This window comes from Hemitrygon akajei, chromosome 12 (assembly GCF_048418815.1).
Source record: "Hemitrygon akajei chromosome 12, sHemAka1.3, whole genome shotgun sequence".
Taxonomy (NCBI): domain Eukaryota; kingdom Metazoa; phylum Chordata; class Chondrichthyes; order Myliobatiformes; family Dasyatidae; genus Hemitrygon; species Hemitrygon akajei.
This window is the reverse complement of record NC_133135.1, coordinates 72,128,935-72,154,758: the sequence shown is the minus strand read 5'-3', so window position 1 is coordinate 72,154,758 and position 25,824 is coordinate 72,128,935. Positions and strand designations below refer to the sequence as shown.

Here is a 25,824-nt window from a genome sequence, read left to right as displayed (position 1 = left end):
GTCATCGGGCTTCAACTTCCGGACTACTGATTGACCTTTGGGCCCTAATCTCTGGTGTTAACCCCCAGATTGGTTAATGACATGACCCCAGACTCCAGGTTTGAACTGACTCATCAGTCCTTATCCCTCCTCAGGCCTCTTCTCCTGCTCGCACAGACTCCTTTAATGAAGTCAGCAATCCACATGTCTTCATATTGGATTCGGGAAAGAGGGTGGTCTGGAGGAAACCCGCACAGTTTGAGAGAGAATGTACAAACTCTGCACCGGCATTCAGCTGAGGTCAAGATAGAACCGGGGGCACTGAAACTGTAAGGTGAGCATGCAGTCAATTCTGATACACAATAATTAATCACTCGTTATGGTAGCCACCAGGTAGGCAGATGTATTGTAATCTTCAACAATTACCAACTTGTCAATAGTAGAATTTTTGGTTTTCCATCATGGCATTTCGTCAATCAGTAACTATGCTTGGTGCAATGATTTAGTATTTAAAACGAAATGGAAAGACTTCCATTAATGCAAGTGATATTACTTTAAAAGAGCCATGTTGTTTCGAGAATACAGTCTAATTAGATTTAAATCACCATTATATAGGAAGATTTTTCCTTCCAAATCAAACCTGAGCTGTCAATTTTTTAGATTGAGAGTTCACTGAGTCACATTTTTGAAGCTGCTATCTTAGCATGAAAATTTTACTTGAAGCCTCACCCATATTTTACTGAATTAGTACAGATTTCATTAGCATTTACACTTAACCCCAATATGACTAAGGACACTTGTTTCAGTCTTATTTGGGAGACCTTGTGGTATGCAAATTGTCTGCACCACTGGCCCACAAGAACTGCAAATTTTAAAGAAAAAATTCTTTGGTGTTCTGAAACTGCATGGGGCATGGCAACTACTACTTACAATTTGGTTTTTTTTGTAAAACCTTAATTAATCACTTTAAGATAACTTAATCTCAGCAAGTGGATATAATCTTCCTTAATCTACTGTTTGGCTTAAAAATTGAAATTCTCTCAATTCTGTAAAATCAGCATATAGAGCTTGGGGGAGCCAAGCTAGCTCCAAGTTTAGATCACCATTCACATTAATTTCTGTATACTTTCAAATTGTGAAGCAGTTCTTCTTTCAAATATTAGATTTAACCATTCCACAATTTTCAAACAATCCAGCTAATGAGCTGTATATATAAGCAATAAGAACTGATATGTCTGGGATTTAACTGCAGATTCACACCTTTTTGTTGGGGAAAACTGCATAAACAAATGGTTCCCCCCCCCCCCCCAACACAAGCAGTGATTCTGCAATTAGATCCCAGGCACATCAATTCTTATTGCTCGTAGATATAGCTCATATACAGTCTGTATATGAGCTATATATATAAGCAATAAGAATTGATACAGAAATTCTATTTTATTTCATTTCTCCAATGCCAGCTAATTCTATCTATTGCATTTCCTGTCTTCATTTTACTTTGTCTCTGTCATAGTCTGCACCTTTACACTTTTTCCTTTGCTTTCATTTCTAGACAATTATTTGAAGCCTGCATGTTTCTTTTTGTTTTTGTTTCCCACACTATCCATATGCACCTCATGCTCTTTACTGTCTTGTTGGAGTCTATCGTTCTTTTTAAATAATGCACCACACATTGGTGAAACAGAAGCTACCAATGTCTGGAGGTTGGGTCTAGACTCTTGCTTGAAGCTGAGCTGTGAAGAACAATGAGAGTGTGTGAGGGATTGTATCCTGGCCTGAGGTTCTGGTCAGGTTGGAAAGTAATGTGGTACTGTGGGTGGTTAGGAGTTTTTCTCATGAGTGGGTGAAGATGGATTTACCATATTCATAGAATGATGGTAGGACAGAGTCCAGCAGGAAGCATTTGATCCTCTGTTAAAGTTGTAGCAGATGATCCTAATCTAAGTATTGTATCATCAAGTTATCATAATGCGAAAATGGAGTTTTGTACCTGTGTTGGGGATTGGATCAGGAAGCAGGCATGAGTAACAAGGGTTGACCTCTAAACTGGAGCATCTGGGATCCAAAATGATGAAGGGTAAGTAGACTTGAGCCATTGGGGACACCTCTATAATGTTAGAAATTAGGTTCATTTTTCTGCCTGAGTCTGCATGAGTGTCATTCCACAGATCTTGGTAGTTGGGTGAATGCAAGGCTGAAGTACTGGGTTCAAAGTTTAAAGTTCAAAGTAAACTTTTTATTAAAGTACATACTGTATACTACCCTGAGATTAATTTTCTTGCAGCTATTCAGAAATACAAAAAAAATCAATGAGAATCTGCATACAAAGACTGACAACCAACCAATGCACAAAAGAAAACAAACGCTGCAAATAAAAATAATAATAAATAAATAATGCTGAGAACATGAGTTTTAAAGTCCTTGAAAGTGAGTCCATAGTTTGTGGAATCATTTCAGAGTTGAGATGAGTGAAGTTGGCTATGCTGGTTCAGGAACATAGTGGTTGAAGGGTAATAACTAAACCTGGTGCTGTGGGACCTAACCACTCCCCAGTTGCAGCAGTGAGAATGGAGCATGCTTGGGTCGTAGGTGGTGAATGATGGAATAAATATCAGCTGGAATTCTTCAAATGAGGGTGAGAGCAAGATAATACAATAGCTGATTGAACATTGGAGGTTCTAATGACATCAAGTGTGATTAACAATTCTAGACAGCCTGCCATTTAAAGAGGACAGGGTGCCCAACTATGAGTGAGAAAGGAACTGGCCAAATCAGAGCACTAATTTGATTGGTCAGAATCAGGTTTATTATCACTGACATAAGTTGTGATATTTTCTTTTGCAGCAGCAGTACAATGCAATACATAAAAAGTTACCATAAGTTACAATAATAAATAAATAAACAAATAAATATATTAATACTTGAACTAAAAGAGAGCAGAATAATGTGGTGGTTTTCCTGAGTTCATGGAGTATTCAGAAATCTGATGGCACAGGGGAAGAAGTCGTTCCTAAAACATTGAGTGTTTATTTTCATGCTGCTCTTTTTCCTCCCTGATGGTAGTAATGAGAAGAGGGTGGCTCCTGGACACGGGATGCTGCCTTTTAGAGGCATTGCTTTTTGAAGATGTCCTCAGTGGCAGGGAGGCCAGTGCCCATGATGGAGCGGGCTGAGTTTACAACTCTCAGCAGCTTTTTCCAATCCTGTGCACTGGCACCCCCATTTCAGAAAGTGATGCAGCCAGTTAGAATGGTCCATGCTGGCATAACCATTGGTGGTGTGGACTTCGGTGTCATTTAACCATCTGATGGAGTGATGATATTGTAATGAAACTACAGTATTAGCTTCAACGATAGAAAGGATATACTCAGCAATATCACAATAATGAGATGTGGACAGCAGGAAAGTATCACCCAGTCTTAGCTGGAGGAAACAGAAGTTGCTCAAACATCTGCTTTCAGAAATGGATTTAGTTGTAGCTCGATTGTTGCTACGCATGAACTCTGCCCTCCTTCCTTTAATCCACAACCTTCCGGTTCTTATCTAGAACCTATCTAAACATGACAGTTTAATGACATTGCCCGAAAATAAATTAAATTCTATCTGATTGTAATGTCAGGTTCAAACACTCCCGGTAAAAGTTTGTGAGATTTGGGAGCGAGGATTTATTAGCTATTCTCGATGAACACTTTCGGAGGCAACTCAAATTTTTCTTCACTTTCGAAGCTATTTCCTAAATAACTTCATTGCCCTCGACCCTTATATCATGTTCAGTGAAGAAGTTTAATCACCGACAGGAGAACTATTCGGTGGTCACAGAACGACGAAAGAAAATAAAGCGTCCAGTGGCATTGATCTTTAATCGCATTTGAAGACAACAACGACTGTTAAATCACTAAATTCGAGAGAATTTCGTATTGGTCCCATAATTATCAAAATAAATGTATCAGGAAACTGTTTTTGTCGCAACATGTATAGTACATAATTCTCTGTCAAAGGGCCTACATGGAATTCAAGGAAATAGTCTGACACTTTGGCCAGAAATCAAGGAATGTGTTGCATGGAGTGGCAAAGAACGTCTTTACAGATTAGGACGGGCATAGTCAACACAATTTCATAACAGAGGACAATTTACTGTTAAGGTTGAAAAGCGATTGATACTCTCTTTGTTCAACTCCCATCCTAGTTTTTATTTAGCTAACTGTCTGATGTCAGGATCACAGTATTCCAGATAAATATTCCAAACCAAAACGATTGCAAAGAGCTTCCTGCAATAAAATGCATCTGCAGAGTGGTAATTACTGGAGGTATTGGACCAAGTAAGTGGTGATATCCTATAGCCACCGGACAGTTTTGTGAATAGATTGTTTTTAATCGCAGTCATTACCTTCCCGGCGCTTTTTTTTTTGTGTCTGTCTGACATCGTCAGTGAACACGATTACAAATGTAACGCCAAGATGTGCAGTCACGTGATCTCACCTACAACAAGTCGTTCAAGTTCGTAGTTCATGAGTAAGGTATTACTGAACTGTAGCTCGTTTCCAATATACCATAGATTTCGGTTTTCCTGGATGGCAGGTACATATGCCTTTAAAATGGGTTTTATTCGCTTTATTACACAATATTGTATCATATCAATTTGAGATGAAATCTTGTTCAAGTCATTCTTTATATCTGATCCGAAGAAAGCCTAATCTCAGAATGCTAGGTTTTGTAACCATCCCAACACAGCAACCACTGATACGAAAGTGATTATTAATCTTACGCATTTTACGACAAATAAAGAAAACCTTTGGGTAATGAGCAAGTTAAAAGAACCTATGCCGCTGTCTTAAACATTTCAAATTGTCCATTCAACGAGAACAATGAACAAGAACTTCATCGGCAGTACTTCAGAAAGCATTTCATTACCAGATCACGCCGATGTGGTGACCTATTCAATTCGATGTAACTTCAGCAATATATCACCGCTGTGTTGGAGATGCACCAGAAATAATCACTATTAGCGCCAGCAACAACTCTAAACTGCTATCACTTGTTTGCAGTTAAATATTAAACCTGGCTCATTGAGGAAGGATGCGAATGAAAGCAAAGTCTTAAAAAAAGACTTCGGGGGCGAAATGAGATGCAACGTATTAGTCGCGAATAGCTCCCGTGTCTCGACAGCTTGAATGTCTGTAGTTCCAAATAAACTGTTCAGTTCAATAGAAGCAGAGAAACAAAAACATGTTAAAGCCACCAAATAAACAAGATGCGCTATTCACACTGGCCGGCTTGGAAACAGAATGGTCAACAGAACTTCTTTGACAGGAAACTAAAGAAATTAGATTATTATATGATTTTGTTAGGTTAGGAAATATAAGCAAAGTACAAAGATAAATTTAATTTAGCAACGATGATATTTAACAGAATATAACCCCATCCTTCCCTGGAAACTATATTTTCTTTGTGTTTGTAAATCTGGTACAGGTCAATAAATAATACTAAAAAAAGCGGGTGGAGGCGGGTCGGGGATCGCACCTTCACGTCAGTTATATATTGAGCCCAGCGTTAAGACTGCGGGCACAATGCGGGAACGTCCTTAACAAGCAGCTCTTTTATTTTAATTAACAGGAGCAACCCGCTCGCCAGTCACACGCTCAACCCCGAGCAGTGACAGGATAATTCCCACCGACTCCAGTCTAGAACCAGCTTTCCAACATCAGCATCCATTTTCCTGCTGGAACCGAACTGATAAAGGTAACGGTAAGTTGCACTTTTGAAAAAAATTCCCATTTATTTTGGGAATGCAATTATGAATCAGGCTCAACGTGCGGAATACTTGGTGGTTTCTTAACAAAGGGCATTAATATTTTCCCCTCTGAATTGCCTAGCAACGCGGTTCAGGTTCTCAGGAGCTGTAGACGCCGAATTCTGTGGGGATCTTGATTAATAGCAGGTATTGTTAAAACACCTAGCCGGGTCACCTGCATCTTACCCAGTATATAATTATTAGCTTTTGCAGACCCTGAAGTCTCTGTCGAGTAGTATACCACTACATTTTATGTGCGTGTACAGTTATGGGCCGAGTTTCTTTTTATAAGAAAACAGCTTATTTTACCCCCCCAAAAAAAAGCCTTTTAAATGGTTTTAGTTTCAAGAAACAAAACTAAGTGTTTCAAGGAATGGGAAAATAAAAAAATAGCAAAAAAAAAAAATTCAATATATTCTAAGCAGCCTGAATCGAATGTGATTTCAAGTTATCTATTATTCGCATATCCTGTTGAGATACTTCCAATACGTCGGTATTTTTTTTTTTAAAGAGTTTGGGAGCCTCAGTGGGCTTAAACATTCTATGGTCTGAGAACGCTGAGTATTCCCAATATAACGATTCATTCACGCCATACCATCAAAAAGCTTGGCAAAACCTAAACAAAAATATTTCACGACTTTTGGATGGGGCTGTGTATTAAATATTGTAATGGAAAAAAGTACCACGGATGTTTACATTGCAAAATGGTCTTTAAATATACAAATTTCGTAATTAGCTGATTTCGTCACGTACCGGTATTGGTTGTCTGGTTAATTAATAGCGACGTTTTCTAGTTAGGAACTCGTAACTAAGTGTGAGTTAAACTGAAATGACAATGCCACACAACACACATTCAGCGTAATCAGTCTACTGCAGAGCCGAGAGGTTTTTTTTCAATGGATGCGGTGGGGAGCGCTGCTGAGGGAGCAGGGAGGGGTGGGAATTCAGTGGTGGGGGTTGATGTTGGGTTGCGGTGGTACCGGTGTAAAATTGCCAACTCTTTTCGAACATTCCGTGGACATCGTATTGTTATATACCAATATTTAAACAATTAAGACGCAAAACACACTTATTGAGAGCAGAGATAGAGGGACTGGAGCATCTCAAAGTCTATGACAGTTATGTTAATTTGAAATATATGAGGAGTATGCCAGGCCCCTGTTTAAATATGGCATCACATTTAGCCTTTGTTCTAGAGATTCCTCTTCCATTTTGGCCTGGCTTTTGCTCGCACGTTTATCACTCACATCACCAATCTGCTCTTCCACAGAAATCAATTCTGTTAAGATTAAGCACAATTTCAGAGTATAACGACTGCGGCTGAATACTTCAGCCAATATGTATGTCATTTTGTCCTGTTTAACAAACTTGATTGCGTTTTTCACGGACAAGGTATAAGGATCAATTTTAACTTTTTTTTTGTCTATAAGTCCTCCCTGCGCGTCCCCTCTGTTCCACTTGAGCATGTCTTGTTCACTCGGATTCACCTGTTACTTAATGAGATCTCCCCTCACACTCCGGACAACGGCGATCCCTCTGGAATTTAGTTGCAAAAAGCTGTTGGCTAATCTTCTATAATAACTCTTCTGAATTGTTACTTTTCCATTTGTGCAATAAATCCGCACTTTGTCTTCGAAGAGGAATCTTGTATTCGAAACATGTTTTAATCTAGTTAGGATAGGTGTACGCTCTCAGTGGTATATAGTTAAATGTTACATGTGAATCTATCTGAGCTGCTAAACTTTACATACTAGGCATGAATTCACGAATAATTGTTACTCCTAAATGTCCAAGTTGCAGTAGTGGTGGATGTTACATTAAAATGTTAAAGTAAGACCGTGGCACTGAATGAAAATCAACTCTTCAGGTGAAAATAGATAATTAAAAATCGTTCAGGTTTATTCGGCAATCCCGGGTTCCTGAGCAATACGTACCCCAAAATAAATTAGTGGTGAGAAATTCCAAAGTATTTCAGTGGTGTTTTAGCTTTAGGTGACTGCGGCTTGTGGCGAAACATTTGAACTGATTGTGTATAGCCTGCGTATGCAAGCTAACATTGAGATTCTGTTGAAGCAGGGATATTAAAACATTCATGGTTTTAATGATCGAGCTGCAACTTTAATTGTGTTTGCATTCTCCACAATGCATCTGCTATTGCGGTGTATGTCTTCACAATGTTTAGTGTGCACCGTTTCCCCGCCTTGGCATGCTAATTTAATTGCATTAAAGCTGGACATTCCCCCCTTGAATTCACCTTTACGGATATTCCTTTAGGGAACATCAATTAATGGGGAGCCAAACAATATATTATACAACATCTTATCTGGACAACGGCAGACGTTTTATTCATGTGATCCAAATTAAAGTAAGAAAACGTTAAACCTCCGTTTATTTGAAACATTTGCTCCTTCCATGTGACAATAACTGTATCTTCTAAATAAAGCCACACATACGATTGTTGTAATATTCAAATTAGATATAATGGGTTTATTCTCCTAGGTATTTATAAAACACCGCTATGTCAGAGAAAAATATATAATTCACTTTCTTACAAGCCTAGATCCTAAGTGGTTTCTACCTTCTGCAATGTATCTAGCTGATTTCCGCGCCTGTTAACTGATACAAAAACAATGCCCAAAAGTTGTTGACTCAGAATTTGAGCAACAAACATAATCAGCCCATGTGTTGTGGCAACGTCCTGCCATTGACGCAGTTAACTTAATTTGTATTTCTGTGTTGTATACTCAGAACGTGCAAGGGTAAACTGTAAATTAAATAGAAGGTATCGATAAATGGAGCTGAGATGAGTCACATTTTAAAAAGTTATAATTTTAGAATTACTGGATACCAGGATTACAAAACAAAAATCTGCTCTCCTTGTCAACAGCTCATCACCCCGTGTACCTTACTGCGCCTGATGGAGCGAACCAAGAGATCACATAATTAATTAAATGAATACAGATGTATGGGTTTAGCCATTTTTGAGTTATGTTATTGTACCCGGCCAATTACTGGTAATAGAGCCATTGAGCAGAGATAGATATGTAAATTTAAAATCGGTTTTCTTTTCCCCCGAAATGGAAAAATAGCTCCTCAGCTCTTATGCACCTGCAGGTTTGCATAGAACTAGAGGAAGTGCATTATCCAACAAATGGAAAAGAAAGTACTCCAACTTCAGAGCATGTTAATTGAATTCATTCAATCAAGCTTGGGTTATGATTGAGCTTTTATCTGTCAGGTCGTTTGTACGGATAGAAGACTTTTACATCCATCCTTTATGCGGTGGCTCTGTGTTTAGAAAGCGTTTATCGCTGTGTTTTTTGGCACCTTGGATTCAGGATTATGAAATGGAGAAACATAAAATGTGTTATTTTGTTTAGCCAACCTGACATGGCTAAATCCACGAGGATAATTCGCCTTCAGGCGCATAGGAGATCCTAATATTTGATGTTTGTTTGAATTTACATAAGGTCCTCATTAGATTGCCTTTAATTAGAGTTAAATACGTATTCATTAGTTGAATTTAACGGGTTCCTATTGGTCAGGTTTATTGCCTGAGAATAATACAGTATTTGCGTAGACCTACTTATTTTAGTGGTGTTTACATGAGATTGCAGAGATTGGAATTAAAACATTAGAATTCTCATCTTCCCTTTCACCTCCCCCCCCCCACCCACCATTAAATGGTTATAGTGTAAAACTGTTATATGAAAAGCTGAGATTTAATGAATAAAGACGTACACAATAATGCAAAATAAAATGAGTTAGATAGGTTGACTTCCAGCTCAACACTGAGAACTGTCTCATATGCCAAAGGGCCATGAACTTGCGAGGGTGAAGAGGAGCCCGCTTGTTTGTAGCCTAATACAATAGTTTAATTTTGGAACAGTGCTCATCCACAATATATTAGCTGTCATACGATCGGATAACATTGCATGCGATTACATCACATAACAATATGCTGGGAGCGAGATCATGTAATGTATTCAGACGATCCAAACGATTTATAATGACCATTAGCAGATTTATAGATTTACAGATATTCTTCTCGCATATAGCTTAATAAGTAATTTTCCCATTTTCTACTTTCGTTCAATAATCTATTTTGAGTTTACCTCACGAGCAATTAGTGTGTTTATATACTTGGAACTTCTAGTTCTCTGTTATCGGGTATGCAGTGGGAATGACAGATTCTTGTTTTAGAACAGAATTTTGCAAAATTATACCAGTGAAAATAATTGTCGATAACTATTAACATGTGACGGCAACATGAAAAACATCCTCAAGGATAATGGGGATTTCCTTTTAAGTATTTCTGCGCCCATGTATAGCTATCACTGCTCTATTTATAAGCCATTGATTTCTGTACAAAACGGCTAATTGCATTACTTACAGCAAATAACAGCCCTGCTGTACATAGTATAGCGTGCCAGCAACAAACAAATCACTGCTTATTTCACTTGATTGACTTCATTTTCACATGAAATTGTGCCTTATGAGCTAAACTCTGGCAATCTGGCTAGTGTACGTACCCGCTAAGCAGTGCACACTGCTAATTGAATCTGTTTAAAAATAAAAGCTCCTCCATATAATAAATGTTCATCTTACAGCTGTAACTAAGGGACAAAGAGCGAGCTATCAGTTAATTTACAGGTATGATGCTGGCTACGAGCTTGCATCTTGCTGGGAAATTTAATCTGTATGTTTTGCACGCGATCTAACGGTTGTATGTGAGATCCCAAGGGGACTTGAGAAGAGAAACTCTATAGACAGGAACCCTCATACAGACCGGGATATAGGTGTGATCAAACACTCGGCAGCTGGCCCGGCCAAGACTGGGGCTAAAACAGCTAGTCAGAGGATTTATTCTAAACCAATTAGTTTAAACTCTATATCAGGACAAGCATATGGGGTGTGAGGAAGAGGCAGAGGGAGGCAAAGACAGGGAGAGAAACAAAGACAGAGACGGAGAGCCGTGAGAGGCAGAAATGACAAAAAGTATTCGAGGCAAAATTGAGTTAATCTTGTTAACAAAGTACCTTGTGGTAACTAAGTGCTGGCTTTTGACAACGAGTAAACATTTGGGAATGGGACGTGGTGTAGTTTTTAGTAACATAGCCAGTCAACTTGAAATACAGTTAGTAATTTCGCAGAGCACGATTAAATGTTGTTAACGAATAGAACCAGTCTCCGTGTAACAAGGACATGAATGGCCTGTTCTCTTGCCCCAGATCATATCGCACGTATTCCTCTGTAAGCTGCACTTCGAAACTCTCAGAGTTCCAATTATATTTTTTTTGGTAAAGGGGGCGTAATATACCGCATATTCAGAATGATACATTTTAGACGGTAGAATGGGAAGGAGAAGTTTGTGTCTATCTAATCGAATGGTGTGTTAGGGTGCATTTAAAACAAGTGTACCTGTTCAGTTTACCGACAACTTAAAATCGCCAAAGAACGCCCACGGTGTGTGGAAAAAAGATATCGAGTCATGATTAATGCTTAGAACAGTTCTCCTGTTGTGTGTCGCTTATCATTATAAATTGCAAGTGTGAAATGCCACTTCAGTATTCAAAACATTTTCCTGCAGCGGTTTCGAATTGCAACTACAGAGCAACCGCATTAATATCATTCTAGCAGTTGGAAGGTGCGTGGCCGTGACCCCTTCAGCCTCAGGGTGTAAGGAGACAAGGGAAAGGAGGTAGATTCAAACTAGACATTCGTACACTTCACCTCATGATGCAAGGCCATGCTATTCGTGTGCGTTTCAAGCCTTCGCCCTCTCATACGTCACTTTAACTCTAAACTGGATTAAAGATTGAGTTCTTTTGCCAAGGATGTGGAAGTTGAGAGGGGGAAATTGGCGCAAGACCTGAAATCCCAGACGCTAAGGTAAATGATAACATATAGATCTTTGCAGTGGCGTAGGAAGCTGCAGGGACCTGCCATTGCCCACCTTCTGAACACATCTGTGGTCACACCCTCTTGTAGCGTAGGCTTCCCCAGATAGATGTGAAGGTTTAAACTATAAAGTATTATAGGAACAATAAGGCATTAGGGTACGATTTGTTTCAGCGGTCTGTGGAAATGACAGGACTCCTTCCCTTATCATTGCGGGCTTGATCAAATCCCGTACACCAATTGAATCATTAGGAAGAAATTAATGCTAGCATTGCTAAAGCAGTTCAATTATATGAAATATATAAGTTTATGTTGACTTTAAAGGCACGTGTATTCTCACGCAGGCGCGCAGCGTCTCTAAGAAATTAGCTGAATGAACAGCTACACACACACACACACACACACACACACACACACACACACACACACACACACACACACACACACACACACACACACACACACACACACACACACACACACACACACACACACACACAATACCATTAGCAAGAGATATTTTGTGACAAATTCCTGTTCTCTTGACCACTGTCCTCTGAACAGTTGGATTTCAAACTTGGAATCAAAGGATAATTGGCTGGGGTCTTTCGGAATAGTTTACTCAGTTTAGAATTCCAACCATTTCAATGGCTGTGGTCAGGGATTTTTCATGAAACGAACTCGTATCAGAGGTCCCAGGCCTCCTCATTAATCCTATGATAAATTTCATGCATTCATAAACGGGAACACATCTCCCTTTGGTTAAAAAGGGAAAACTTCAAAACAGAGACAACCCCCTTCCTTTTTCGTGCTGTTTAGCTTCGTGAAATCGGTGCAGTCCAGATTAGTCCTTACTTCCAAAACAGCAGTGTTCCGGCTTGCGGGGCTATTAGAGAGCTATGCGATGACGTGCTAGCTGTGCTGAACGTTTTGCAAGCTCCGTCTGTCCAATGCTGAAAGCGGCCACTGATTTTCACAGTGGAGCTGTCACCCTACGTGACCACATACAATAAAATGCTTTGACTATCGGCACAATACTGACCGGAGAAATGCACGGTGGTTCTGACTTGCTTTCCAGACCCAGATGACCTTTAAATTCATGTTCCTTCACTTGAGGAGCAAGCTAGTCCATTTTGTGCCACACTACCTGCGTTGAATTTTAAATACAGACTTTCGGGCAAAGCACTTTATATCCCTTACACTTTTTAAAGAAGTTTCTGAACTTGTCCAGCTTGGTCTAACTAAATTTTGTTAAAAGCAGTTCTCTATCTTTAACAAGCAAAGATCATGGTTGTTGAATAATGCCGCATTCTCTCTAGAATTATCTGTTTTCGATTTTAGCACAGAAGACACTTCTGTACAGTTTATATTACCGTTTTCACAAAGCGAAGCAAACATTTAAAAATTGAAATGTATCATCCTATTTAAGAACACCTGTTGCTCCGAAGATAATAAAAAAGAACCTCACAATTCTCGCGTTACCCAATCGGGATGTCGCGTTAACTAACCACATTGGAAAAGCAAACCCGCCTGGAGTTGTCAATGACCGTCCGTCAATAGCCAATGAAAAGAGTATGACAGGGTTTTGTAATGAAAAGGATTAGGTGGCAGTCTATCGAACTCCTCCTACCAAATTATCCCACTGTGCCCTGGCGAGAGGCAGAGACTAATAGGCAAAAGTGTGAGCTCCCAACCAGTGAGCTACAATCGGATCAGCAAGGACTGGAGCTGAGGAGTCAGGGGAATGCTGCTAAAATCACCCTAACATCCTTGTTTACCCGTTATTTAAAACCGGTCTATAGGGACGACCTCTCTCATAAACCTTGGCATTGTACGGTCCCCCGCAACAGCTAGTGCTGACCAGATTCCCCGCCTGCCGAAGATTTTGACGTGTTGTATTCTCCCCGTTCGAGACTGTCAGTTTATATATTTTTTGTTTTAATTGTTTTGTGGCAGTTTGTCCCATGGTTTAAGTCGGGGTCTGTATGGAAGTACTAAGAGCCAGGTCCGTGGAAGACACGTGTACTTTCCGTCAATCAGCAATGCTTTTTCACGGAATCTCTGGGGGAGAGATCCAGGGAATCATGGAGGAAATGGAAAGGAGATCCAAGTCGGAGTCCCGTCTGGCTAAAGGAGTCCAGATGAACGGAAGAGAAGCGGTAAGAGCGAAAACAGCAACTAGATCGGATTTGTGTTTTTTTTTGAAACACGGACAACTAATTTGTTTCTTCGCTTCTGAAGTGTTTCCGTGCTTAGAGACTCGGTTAAGTGCATTTTTGTTTTGAAAATATTTCAGTGACATTTACAGAACGTTGTGGCATTAACACTTCGCAGCTACAAAAAAGGATCTTTGTGTCTGCTGGACAATTTGCTCTTGTGACTAAAGATACATATACAGAATAAAATTATAGCAGAAAAATATGCAGATAATCAGTCGCTTTGTGAACATATGTAGGTCCTTAATCAGTAGGGTGATTCCACAACATAGTCTTAATAGCTTTATAACCCATCAATTAAGCATCAATACACTGGCCGATTTAACTTTTATTAATGCCGAATGGAAAATTGTATTTACACTAATAGCGATTCGCAAAAGAAAAGTACACTTTACTCAAATGCCCGCCAGTAAGATCTGTTTGAATGATTGCGAATTCCGCCTAAAAGATTTAGCAGAGCAACGTTTACTTTATCCTGTGTTGTACAACTTAAAATAGGATAACTCGTGAAGCTTAACGGCGAAACAGTGGATAGAGTAAATGGAATATAAAATATACTGGTTTACTTCAGTCTTTTATACAATAGTTGGACTCGTCCTGATGGCATTCGCTTACTCTTTATCAGTCTTTTCTGCACATTTATTTGTGGTGACGTTTCAACTTGACATTAACCGGCTTTTAAAATCTCTGCTTCCAGACCATGCCTTCTATTAATTCGGATAAACCTGCCTTGTGCGCCGGCTGCGGTGGTAAAATAGCTGATAGGTATTACCTGCTGGCTGTAGACAAACAGTGGCATCTAAGATGTCTAAAGTGCTGTGAATGTAAACTCGCTCTGGAGTCGGAATTAACTTGCTTCGCCAAGGACGGCAGCATTTACTGCAAGGAGGATTACTACAGGTAATCAGACACACCTCTTTCAGATTCCGAAAATGAACCGTGCAAATTGTTCTGCACGTGAAGATTACTAACGCTCGACTTAACCCGATCACATTAGGGTCCGGCTTTCTTTGTTGAATTGCAGTAAAGCCGTATTTATTTTCCAGCGAAATACTAACCAGTTCGGTGTTAAAATTCGCGTATAAAGGCAGTTCGTTGTTTCTTTGTATTTAAACAGATTCGGAAGTTGGCGCGACCGTCAGTAGACAGCCGCGTTAATCGGGATTTGCCGTTAAAACAGACGTGAAATAATTGCGTCGGTTTGACAGGGAAGCTGTGCGTTTTACTTCCTTTGTTGTAGGCCCATGGGAAGAAAGCAACTATGTCAATCGCAACTCTGCTTTTTGTTTACTAATTATGCGGCCATAACTGTACGTTTGCCTGTTGTGGAGAGTTTAAGCCTTACAATAATAAAAAAAAAATCTGGGGTCAGTAGAGTGTTACAACAAACGTCAGCAGGCATAAATGAGTACCTGTTTTAATTATGTGAGGAGGCAACCATGGAACTAATTTTACTTTATAGTTCATAAAAATGATTTTACTAAAATTGAAATGAAATCAGTCAACATTTGTTTCGTAATCTGATGTTTTGTCTGATTGGATCAGTCGGATTTTTGAAGTTAATTGTAAAAATTTGGTGAACACAAAAGAGGAAATTCTCCAAGTAGTGTGGGAAATCCATGCCCCCAAGTTAGCTAATAACTGGTTAATTTGTTATTCAATCCGTTTACCAACACGGGCACATACAGGCATGGGTGCACGCGTGCATAGAACAACATGGACAAATTCATACAGGCAGGATTTAACAACATGAAAAAGAACTCCTGATTTATAAAACAGGACGAATTTGCTGAACTTCTGTAAAACGAACTCGAGTTCGTGTAGACCATAAAAAAAGCTGAAAGTCGTGTTTAAATGCTAATTAATCAGAAATACAATAACGTACGACGAATTGTTCCTCGGCAGTTTTGAGCTTGGAAATGAATTTTCATCCGGTGCAGAAAGGCATCTATTTCTAAAAGGTTGTGTCCTTTGTTTTTGCAGGAGATTTTCTGTGCAACGCTGTTCCCGCTGCCACCTCGGAATATCTGCCTCTGAAATGGTTATGCGAGCCAGGGACTCAGTTTATCATTTGAGTTGTTTCACGTGTACAACTTGCAACAAAACATTAACCACAGGCGATCACTTTGGCATGAAAGATAATTTGGTTTACTGCAGAGTTCACTTCGAGTCCCTGGTGCAAGGAGACTATCACACGCAACTAAACTACACGGAGCTTGCTGCAAAGAGCGGGGGGCTCGGTTTGCCTTACTTCAACGGAACCGGCACCGTTCAGAAAGGACGGCCCAGGAAAAGAAAGAGTCCTGCCCTAGGAGTTGATATCCCAACTTATAACCAAGGTGGGGAAGCTGTTTGTAAAGAAAATATTGTGTTAAAAATAATAATGAAAACGCGTTAAATATTGTGGAAAATACCAGCTGCCAATTTGCTCATAATACAGCTAGCACACGTCAAAAATCCTTTCAACTTTTAAAATTACCTAAACACATACTACCAGAGTAATATTTCCAATGAGTTCGCAAATCAACAGATAACATCTCAAACGTCCACTTCTAACTTACAACCTACTGCCAAAGAACGGTTTAGAAATGCTTCATTTATATAGTTCGTATTATGCAAATACCTCGTGAAAAAAAAATCCTTTAAGTGGAACCCATGTTATCCATATCAGTTTCTTTTTGGCAAACCTCCGAGGTATTTGTTTTCTTTAACCGATGGAATCTTGTTCTTTTTTTTTCGCGTTTGGTGGGTCAGAAATCGTTCTGCGCATTTCGATTTTTCGTGAATGCAACTGAACATAATTTCATAAATTTCGACAAAAAATAAACGAACGTTTTGTAGACGTTCCACACACTGAACCCAATTATATACTAGTTCATTGTGTCCTTTGTAGATATTTCTTAATTGCGATTTTTCTTCAAAGCAGTTTGGCGCGCACGCTGGAGTTTGATGTTCAAATGAATGGAAGAAGAATCACGTAATCTGGAGGTTAATTGTTTTGTGTTAATTAGACGTGACATAGGAATCCCTGGTTTCCAGTCACGCATAAATCACCCCTGCGAGCTCAAAATGCGCTGTAACTTGAAGTACCCTGGCCTATATATATATATATATATATATATATATATATATATATATATATATATATATTCCTTTGCCGTCAGCATTCATTTTCGACTAAAGTAAAATAATATATCCTTTTAAATATTCATTATTTTCGTATTGAAGCTTTCTTGCCAGGAAGAAGAGTGTTTTTTATTCACTTCGGGTAGAACTCACTGTCCACTTTGTATGACAATCATAATATTCATATGAGCTTTTTAACGGTGACATGGTAGCAGATTATAATTACTTTTAAAGATGGATTTGAAGATACCTAATACAATCAGAATGTTGTTCAGTAGTTGGTACTAATTTCTGCATATGTACTGTAATTGAAAATTCGAACCACTTATCACGCATGTTATTTTCTATCCAATGAAAATGAAGATGCGCTAAGATTCATCTCATAAAAACTGCTTAATGAGATTCGTGCGATTCACAGGGACGGAAAACTCTGTCGAGTTCCTGAGTACAGTGTTTGAATTCATTGAGATATAATCTATAGATATAGTTTCCTCAAAACAAAAAGTTAGTAACTTTAGGAGTTTTTAAAAAAATGAAACTGCACCTCGTATTTCTCTAACTAGAAAGGTATCCTTGCTGAACTAATTACTTACGCCCTTCTATAGAGAATAATCTAAAATATTAAGATTAATGTCGAAATCACCCTTGCGCAAACTGGGTAGACGGCCATCACACTGAAATTATACCTAAACAACAAATATAAAACAGTCACATAGAAAGTGATTTAACATCAATAATTCTACCCATTTACTAAAAAAGTAATAAGCTTTTGACTTGTGGCAAATATAGTTAGAAAGGTATGTGTTTTTAAAATAAGGTTTTATTGATTACAACAACATAATGGCTAGGAAACGCCTTTCAAATTCCAAACAAGGCATCTTCTTGCATTTACTAGGAGTAACGCCGAACTGTTAGTTGGATTAATAAATGCAACACACATTGTGGTAAATAGTTTGCGATTGGTAGTTACAATTACCCTAGCAAAACTTATCAGTGGTGGACGCACTCAGTTAAATTAACTGCTGCAAACGTACTTAACGAAATTGATTCCTCCCAGGGGTTTAGTATCAAACATGTTACTTCACACAAGAACAAGGCTATCGCCTTTTGCGTTAACATTATTTGTAATATAATATTTTGAGGAGAACTTTTCAAAATGTAAAAAAGTTTGGGGGCTTGATAGCATTTTTATAAGTAGAACAGTAGGCTGCTTTAAGAAAATCGAGCTATTGTGGAGCTAACAGAAGCTGTATTACAACTGATAGCGATAACAATTGTATCATTACATTGAAACACAATTTTCAGGGATAAGGGATTAGCGCCATCTAGTGAAGAGGAGCATATGAAAGAACGTGCACACGAGTAGCAGAAGCAATTCTCTGTGTGAGAGGTAATTAATACACAGCATGGTTGTATTTGTGAATCCTAGGGTGCAACGAAAACGACGCTGACCATTTGGACAGGGAACAGCAATCGTACCCACCAACCCAGAAAACCAAGCGCATGCGCACATCCTTCAAACACCACCAGCTTCGCACCATGAAGTCCTATTTCGCCATAAATCACAACCCTGATGCGAAAGATTTAAAGCAACTTGCTCAGAAAACTGGGCTCACCAAAAGAGTTTTGCAGGTAAGAGACATTCGTATTTATAATCAAGATTTAAGCCCTATTACCCCATCTCTCCTTAATGTTCTATAGCTACCAATGAGAGAACGCTCTCAGTTCAAAGCACTGACACATGAACAGAGTAATAATTAATAGAGACAAATAATTTGGGGAAAAAAGAACAGTTGTGGGGGTGGTATACCACAAAGATTTACAATTGAGAGTCATTGTCTATGTTTCATCCACTCTTAAATTTATGTTAAGGTTGGTAACACCAGTGTTCCTTTCCGTCCCAGATTGTAAGCACCTTGATTGGTTTCGATCACCCCGAGAAATAGACTCCTGAATATCAAGATATAGTAAACACGTCAATACTTTGGCTTTGAATACATAATTCGGAATAGTTATACCTCAGAACGTACCTAAAATGATAATTCTCCAAACTTGCTAACCATTAGAATGAAATACATTTCCAACGGCGCATGTTAATTAATGTCTGAAAATTAAATAATTGTAGGATCTAATAGCACGATATACATTTATGAGCAATGGGAAATAGCTGCTGACAGACCATTATCACAAAATCAACTCAAGTATGACAGCTAAGAAGAGGGAGCTACTGATTAGTTCCAATGCCCGGATTGATTAACTTTGCGGTAGCGCCCCGGATCACTTGATGGGCTGTGGAACTGAGAGGGGCCGAGGGGTGCGTGTGTGTGTGTGGGGAGGGGGTGTTGTAGAAGCACTCTGGAGAGCTTTCACCACTTCATCACACACTAACATTACAATGATGGTGGATGCAACATACGACTCGAATAAACTCATTCTATATTTTTAGTTCTTTACTCGTTAGGTAACAAGTTGATTTGTGTTCAATTGTTATAAACATAACTAGCATTGTCTAGGCGAATCAATGATATTAAATGTTACCAGTTTCTGTTTGCATTGTCACAATCAGCAGCCCCAATCCATTTAATGCTGATCTAGTTAATTGTTAGTTTTAGCTGTTTAAATAATTTATCTATATATCTATCTATCTATTTATCTATATAAAGCAATAATTTGTGGTTTGTGATTAGATAATAGCATCAAAAAATCGGTAAAAAGATTACATGGGATTGGTTTGCAGGTTTGGTTTCAAAACGCAAGAGCCAAATTCAGAAGGAACCTTTTGCGACAGGAGAATGGGGGTGTTGATAAACCTGACGGCACTGCACTGCCCGCCCCGCCCCCAGCAGACAGGTCCGGCGCCGCTCTAAGTCCAAGCAGCACTTCGACCACTTTAACAGACTTGACCAATCCCACTCTGTCAGTAGTGACGTCTGTGACCACTAACCTGGACGTGCACGAATCCGGGAGTCCGTCACAAACTACCTTAACGAACCTTTTCTAATATTTTTAGCAGATTCCTTTACAACAGAACAAAAATCCCTGGGAAGTAAACAAAAAACAAGTCCTGTTGTTGTGTAGGATGATTTTTGTTAAATAACTGATATGAATATATATATTTTTTGTTTATTGACGAATTCTAGTTTACAACAGTAGAAAAAAAAACAGTTTACAAAAAATGTCAATGGACTGTGCAGTGGTGACTGCGCATGCTGGAATATAATTCCATTTCCAATAATATCTTCCTTAAGGCTTCCAGTTTAAAAATTTAAAGATCCATCAATCTTAGATTTTAAGTTTCCCTCCACACTGGTCATGTAAACATTCTTTTCTCTTCACTTGTGCTGAGCGTGCTCATCATTATTAAGGATGTCTCTGCAACTGCAGGGTTGTCGTAGGGAGAGAGAGAGATTAATAAGGAAATGAGCCGAGTTTTTATAGAGCCAATCCCATGCGCACTCACCAGTGAACATCTGTTCAGCCTATGCGTTATTGTCATATGTACCGGTACCAACATTAATAAATAAAACTCGCCAAGATTATAAAATATACCGTTCTTTGGAAGAGCGGAACATGGTACAGGATCTTCTTTTAACCAAGCGGGATCCATCACAGCTTTATCATGTGCCTTATGATATTTCTGAAGAAAGTCTGTGACGTGGTGTAGATTCGTGTTTCCCTTGTTTGGAGAGAGAGAAAGAGAGAGAGAGAGAGAGAGAGAGCGAGAGAGAGAAAGAGCGAGAGAGAGAGAGAGAAAATCAATGCCCTTCTGACACCTCACAAGTTTTGTATTGTTACCTCTTTTTCTGAAAACCTTTTTTTGGGAAAACTGTTAAAAAAACGGCATTTGCATTTGTCCTCGAAGGCAAATATGAACACTGTCTCACTAGAGTAGTTGGTATTCCCGATGTTAAGTGCTGAAAAGTACGTTCGAGGTTCTTCTGTTGATCTTCGTGTTTATGATTAGTACAGTAAGTGGTTTAATGAGATTGTGGATGTTACTTTGTTTTAAAATGAATACACTGTACAGGAGCGTTCTCCCCTTAAATATTTATGGACCAAACGTTTGTGATATCTTATTAAAATTGTGTGATTAAAACAGTTTGTTTGATCGTTTTCAGTTTAGCCTTATTTCATGCGGCGTTTATATTATGAAATCAAATAAGTTCCTCATGCTGTGTCTATGTGAATTGTGTATGGACGAGTGACCTTACGTGTGAAACTCGTTTGAACCAGAAAAATTCGGTAATAATACAAAAAGTGGATGTAGAGACATAACACCATTTAAAATAAATAAATCAGGATCTAAACATTTTATCCGTTCAAGCAGAAAGCACTAATGTTATAAAAAGTGCCTGGAATGAATGAAAACACAACACACGAAGCTTCTTTCTGAAGTTATAGATTGTATGTTTGTACCAGCATTACTTTTCAACGATCTCTATTTTTTCAATTGTCTATTTACGACTCTAAAATGGCCACTTATTTGAAATAAATGAAAGATGTTTCAGGGACAAAAACATAGGAAACAAACTGTGCTTTACATAGCGAAAGAAACACGACTGTATATAATCAGGAAGAAAGTGTGCAAGTAAGGTCAGGTTGTTGATAAGAGATACCCAAAATGGATTAGAATTTAAATACTCGCTCCAGTAGGGTAGGGACGCCACAAGTTTTTTTTTAAAAAAAGGGGAAGCTAACTCAACAGGAAACTATACAAATTCAGGGAAAACTAATGCCAAAACAGTCAAAGTCCAAACAATGTAAATTTACATTTTTCAAAATAGTTTTTTCAAGAAACGTTAGAAATATTTTCCATGTAAAAACATAACAAAAAGACCCCGAAAGGACAGGTTGCTCTGTAGTTTAATAAACTGTTACTATGATTTCTTTCAGGGAGAACAAATCTTGGGGCATTACAGCCACACTTCCCGACGTTTGAAAATTCCCTAGGTATTTTAAGAAGGGGGAAGGTTGATCGGAATTCAACATCAGTGAAGACAAAGACTATATTAACACACAATTAAATATCCTAAAACTTTACTCAGATACATAACTACAATAAGACTCCAAAATGTCATTTGCTTGAATGTTTAAGCTAATGTAGGACGCAACGTGTTGTATATTTTTTACTTTTAAGCTATCAGTGGACATACATGTAGAGAGAAGATAAAGAATGCGCTGGACTTTGAAAGAATTAGGATGTGGTTAGGACAGGCCATTGCACAGTCGAGCTGACCAATAAATTTAAGTTTTTTTTCGGAGATCAAACGCAGCGCTATGTCTGTATACTGCAATTCTAAGTGTATAATTAATTTGATATCCATTTGTAATGTGGAGACTTGGTTATGATGATTATAAGCGACATTCTTATCACAGGGATTATCAATGTTAAGGCATTTTGAGTCTAAATTCGCAAACCCTTCGAGCCCACAGGCGACATTTTGGTATTTCTGGTTGTAAATCGAAACGGAGAAACATTGTGCATGCTATTATAATGCTTTCTCGAAATTCTTTTAATTATCAAAGGGTCGGATGTAATATTGTCAGTACTGTTCTTGGGTGATGTATACATTTTCATTGGTTGATGTTAATTGTAATAAACAGCTTTCAGTATTGAACACATTCGCCTGCTTAATGCAACAAATGAGTATCTTCTCTCAAAAAAAATGTCGATTTTATAGAAGATTTCTCACGGACTGAAATCACTTACGCTTTTTAATAAATTGTTATCTTCCTTCAACTGATTAATTTGTTGGAACGATTTTACGCAAAGCACGGTCCCCCAGCCCCTTCAAAGATTAAAATGGAAAATGTGGACAGCACGCTTATGGGTCATGCGGTGGAGCGATATCCTATTGAAGATGGTCTGGGGAGATTTCCTACGCAGACATTATGAAAAGTATCATGCTTAAAGGTGACACCATACGATACATTGTGACTCAAGGCTGTTTCTGTTTTAATAAGCAATTTGTATTAAGGAGCATTTTGTAAATTCCTAAAAACGAACAACAAATCGGAAATAAAAAAAATAACAAAGGGAACAAGAGGGGCTGTGCTATTTTGCTTTAAAATGCTTTATAATGTTTCCCAGAAACGAAGTGTATCTTCATTGCAATACATGTTGAGTAGGGAGACACATTTCACATACATTTATGCTTAAGAGGTGACATGTCAGTTAAGCGTCCACTGAAACCACTTACCCAGCCGAGAAGAAAAAAAAATCCAAAATGCAACTGTATTGTGGAAAACAGCGTGGTCCACATCAAATATCGTTTTCTCGGGTTCATCGATTATATGAACACAATTTGAAATTGTAAGCTATGTGTGTTTGTAAGGCTTGCTTAACACAATCAAAAATAGTTAAACGCTTGCTGGTGGTATGAAATTGGAAAATAATTGTCATTGTTTTACACATAGTACACTTATATTAAAAAAAAGACGGTTGTTCTTTTTAAAACCAGTCTATGTCATCCCGGGATAACTTCTTCACGTCATACCTAATTGTTGGAGATTCGGGGTGACTCCGCTGGAAACAAAACTCTTCGTTATAACTTGTAACAAACCAAATGGAATTGGCCAATGGCTCAATCAGCTATGTATACCAAAAAGAACGAGATTTAAAATAAAACGAACATGGTGGAAGTAAGCAACATGCTCGCTAGGATTTGAAAACATTACATTCAAAATGGAAACTCGGATACTTCGAGTAAAAGGTAGTGCAAATGTAATGAGGAAATTTAATTTGCAAAAACTGTGCCGCTGACAGGATTGCAATACAGCTCTTAGGTGCAGTATTTAAAGTAGTACGACTCTTTAATGCCACACTTGAACAGCAAAAACTGAAAGGACAACATCTAATGCTTGATATAACCAATGTACATATTCCGAACATTTTCTAGTCCCTGGTGTGCGAGTATCTGATCCTCATGGTGTTAGGCACGACACAAACGGTTGATTCCACCGCTTTATGTCACAGCGGTGGAACGCAAGAAAATAACTTTTGGGAATATATCACACAACAATACCCAATATCTTTTATAAGATTGTCATTTCGACACGGATCTTAAAAGGTAAAAAAAAAATCAAGAACATGTCCTGTTTGATTTTCCCTGTTGTAGCCAACTAACTTCAAGTTCTTTGCATTTCCCCTGGCCATTTCCTGGGAGCCATGAGTTTTACAAATATTTGTGTTGTGGACCCGTTGTCTTTCAGAAGGTTAAATACCGCAGTCTTTCCAGTGAGCGATGATCAGACGAGAGCGCAGTCCAGTAAGGAGTCCACTTTCCTCTACAGCTTGAAAAAGGGACCAGCCTTTGAAACCAAACACGCGCAATAATTGCAGACTAGTGGAAGGCATCCATGATAAGGGCACGCTGCATTAAGGATTTTTAGAAAATCTAGGAATTTAATTACTTAGGTCAGTTTCCTGGATTAATGTTTTCCAGATAGTTTCCCAGTCGCTCATCTCAGCGCGCGCACAAGCACCCACACACACGAAAGCTAAATGTTTTTTTCTAACACTCGGAGCGGCCTTCCCAGTCCTATTGAACGTCTCACTAAACATTGATGTAACAGTGACATAGGCACAAGTCTATTCTTCCTTTCTATATCATATTCTCACGGGTTATAGAGGAATAAGGAAGAAAGAAGAGTTTGAATTATACACTCCATCACACAGAACAATTAAATGCTGAGTTTTAAATGATCATCTATACCGTGATGAAAGTTTATTTTTCAGAATTACTGTATCAGTAGTGGTGCTGGGAATAAAACGCAACTCCACGTCACTGGAAACTTCTCGCTCTCCCAGAAGTAAATGAGTGGGAGATCCCCCGTCAAAGAGGCAACAAAATACAAATCAGTCAGCTGAAAATAGCACAGTGGAAAAGACGTGGACAGAGCCCGTCACGAACACCGGCTGTAAACTTCGAACCAAAAAAAAAAGTTTTCAAAGTTTAGGAAGTATTTAGCAGGAAGTTGCGCTTCATTCCCACCGGTACACTGTGAGGCTAGCGACATACTCCATTAATTTCCGAGTACTCCCTATCCAGCAGCTCACAGAGTAACGGGCCGCCTGTAACACTTGGAGCACGCAGAAGCCAATACCAGAAAATAAAAAAGGGTTGGGGCTCCGGTGTGACTACACCAGAAGGATGTTTGGGCTCACGTCGACTCCAACTAGAGGGAGGGAAAGTTGTGGGATTGGGTAGGAAAGTTCCTGGCGTGCTCTGGTTCCGCATCCAGAAGCTGCAGGACAAGACCATCTTGGTCAGATTGACAGAAAATATAGAGATAACAAAAAACAGCAACTTCTCCTGCTTTTGGACAAGCTGGGAATCCACAGGTCGAAGCTGAAATAGAACCGTATTCCTGAGGCGGAATCATCCGTTAAACACCAGCATCCTCTGAGGTCTTTCAAACTCACTGGGCACAGCTGTGTTTGGTTGACAGGATAAATAATATCACTTTGAGGTGCAGGCGCCGTAAGTTAACGTTAGGACTTTTTAAAAGGTAAATAAAATAGAAAAAGCAACAAACAAAATACAGATCCCAGGATCTCCAATCTCTTGTGCCGACCTCCTTTAAGGCTGCTTTCATTAGTTTATATTGAGTCAAGCAAATTATCTCGCAGTTTAAATAGACAAGATGATATGACCTTCAATATGCAAGTCTTCCGGAGTGAAACGTGCCTCCCTCAAATGAACTGATATTATTATTCATCTTGTTTCATTTGTGCCGCACAAAACTTCTAAGTTAGCTTCGTTTAGAATCGAGCCTGCCCCTTCACCCACCGCTAGCGTTTGAAACCGG

General features: G+C 38.8%; 1 protein-coding gene across 4 annotated transcripts; it reads left to right on the top strand.

The window, feature by feature from the left end:
• Positions 1 to 5,561: 5,561 nt before the first annotated feature.
• Positions 5,562 to 23,057, top strand: lhx9 (LIM homeobox 9). 4 transcript variants are annotated; one of them, XM_073063502.1, is made up of 6 exons: positions 5,562 to 5,724; positions 13,628 to 13,830; positions 14,585 to 14,787; positions 15,871 to 16,226; positions 18,443 to 18,645; positions 21,907 to 23,057. In XM_073063502.1, the coding sequence occupies exons 2-6, from the start codon at positions 13,657 to 13,659 to the stop codon at positions 21,961 to 21,963; spliced, it is 993 nt and encodes a 330-aa protein (XP_072919603.1). In that variant the 5' UTR covers positions 5,562 to 5,724; positions 13,628 to 13,656; the 3' UTR covers positions 21,964 to 23,057. The 4 variants fall into 4 exon arrangements, with proteins under 4 accessions (XP_072919603.1, XP_072919602.1, XP_072919600.1 ...); XM_073063501.1 differs by lacking the exon at positions 21,907 to 23,057 and adding an exon at positions 19,751 to 20,768 and having other exon boundaries at positions 5,562 to 5,718; XM_073063499.1 differs by lacking the exon at positions 21,907 to 23,057 and adding an exon at positions 19,751 to 20,768.
• The last annotated feature ends 2,767 nt before the right edge of the window (positions 23,058 to 25,824 follow it).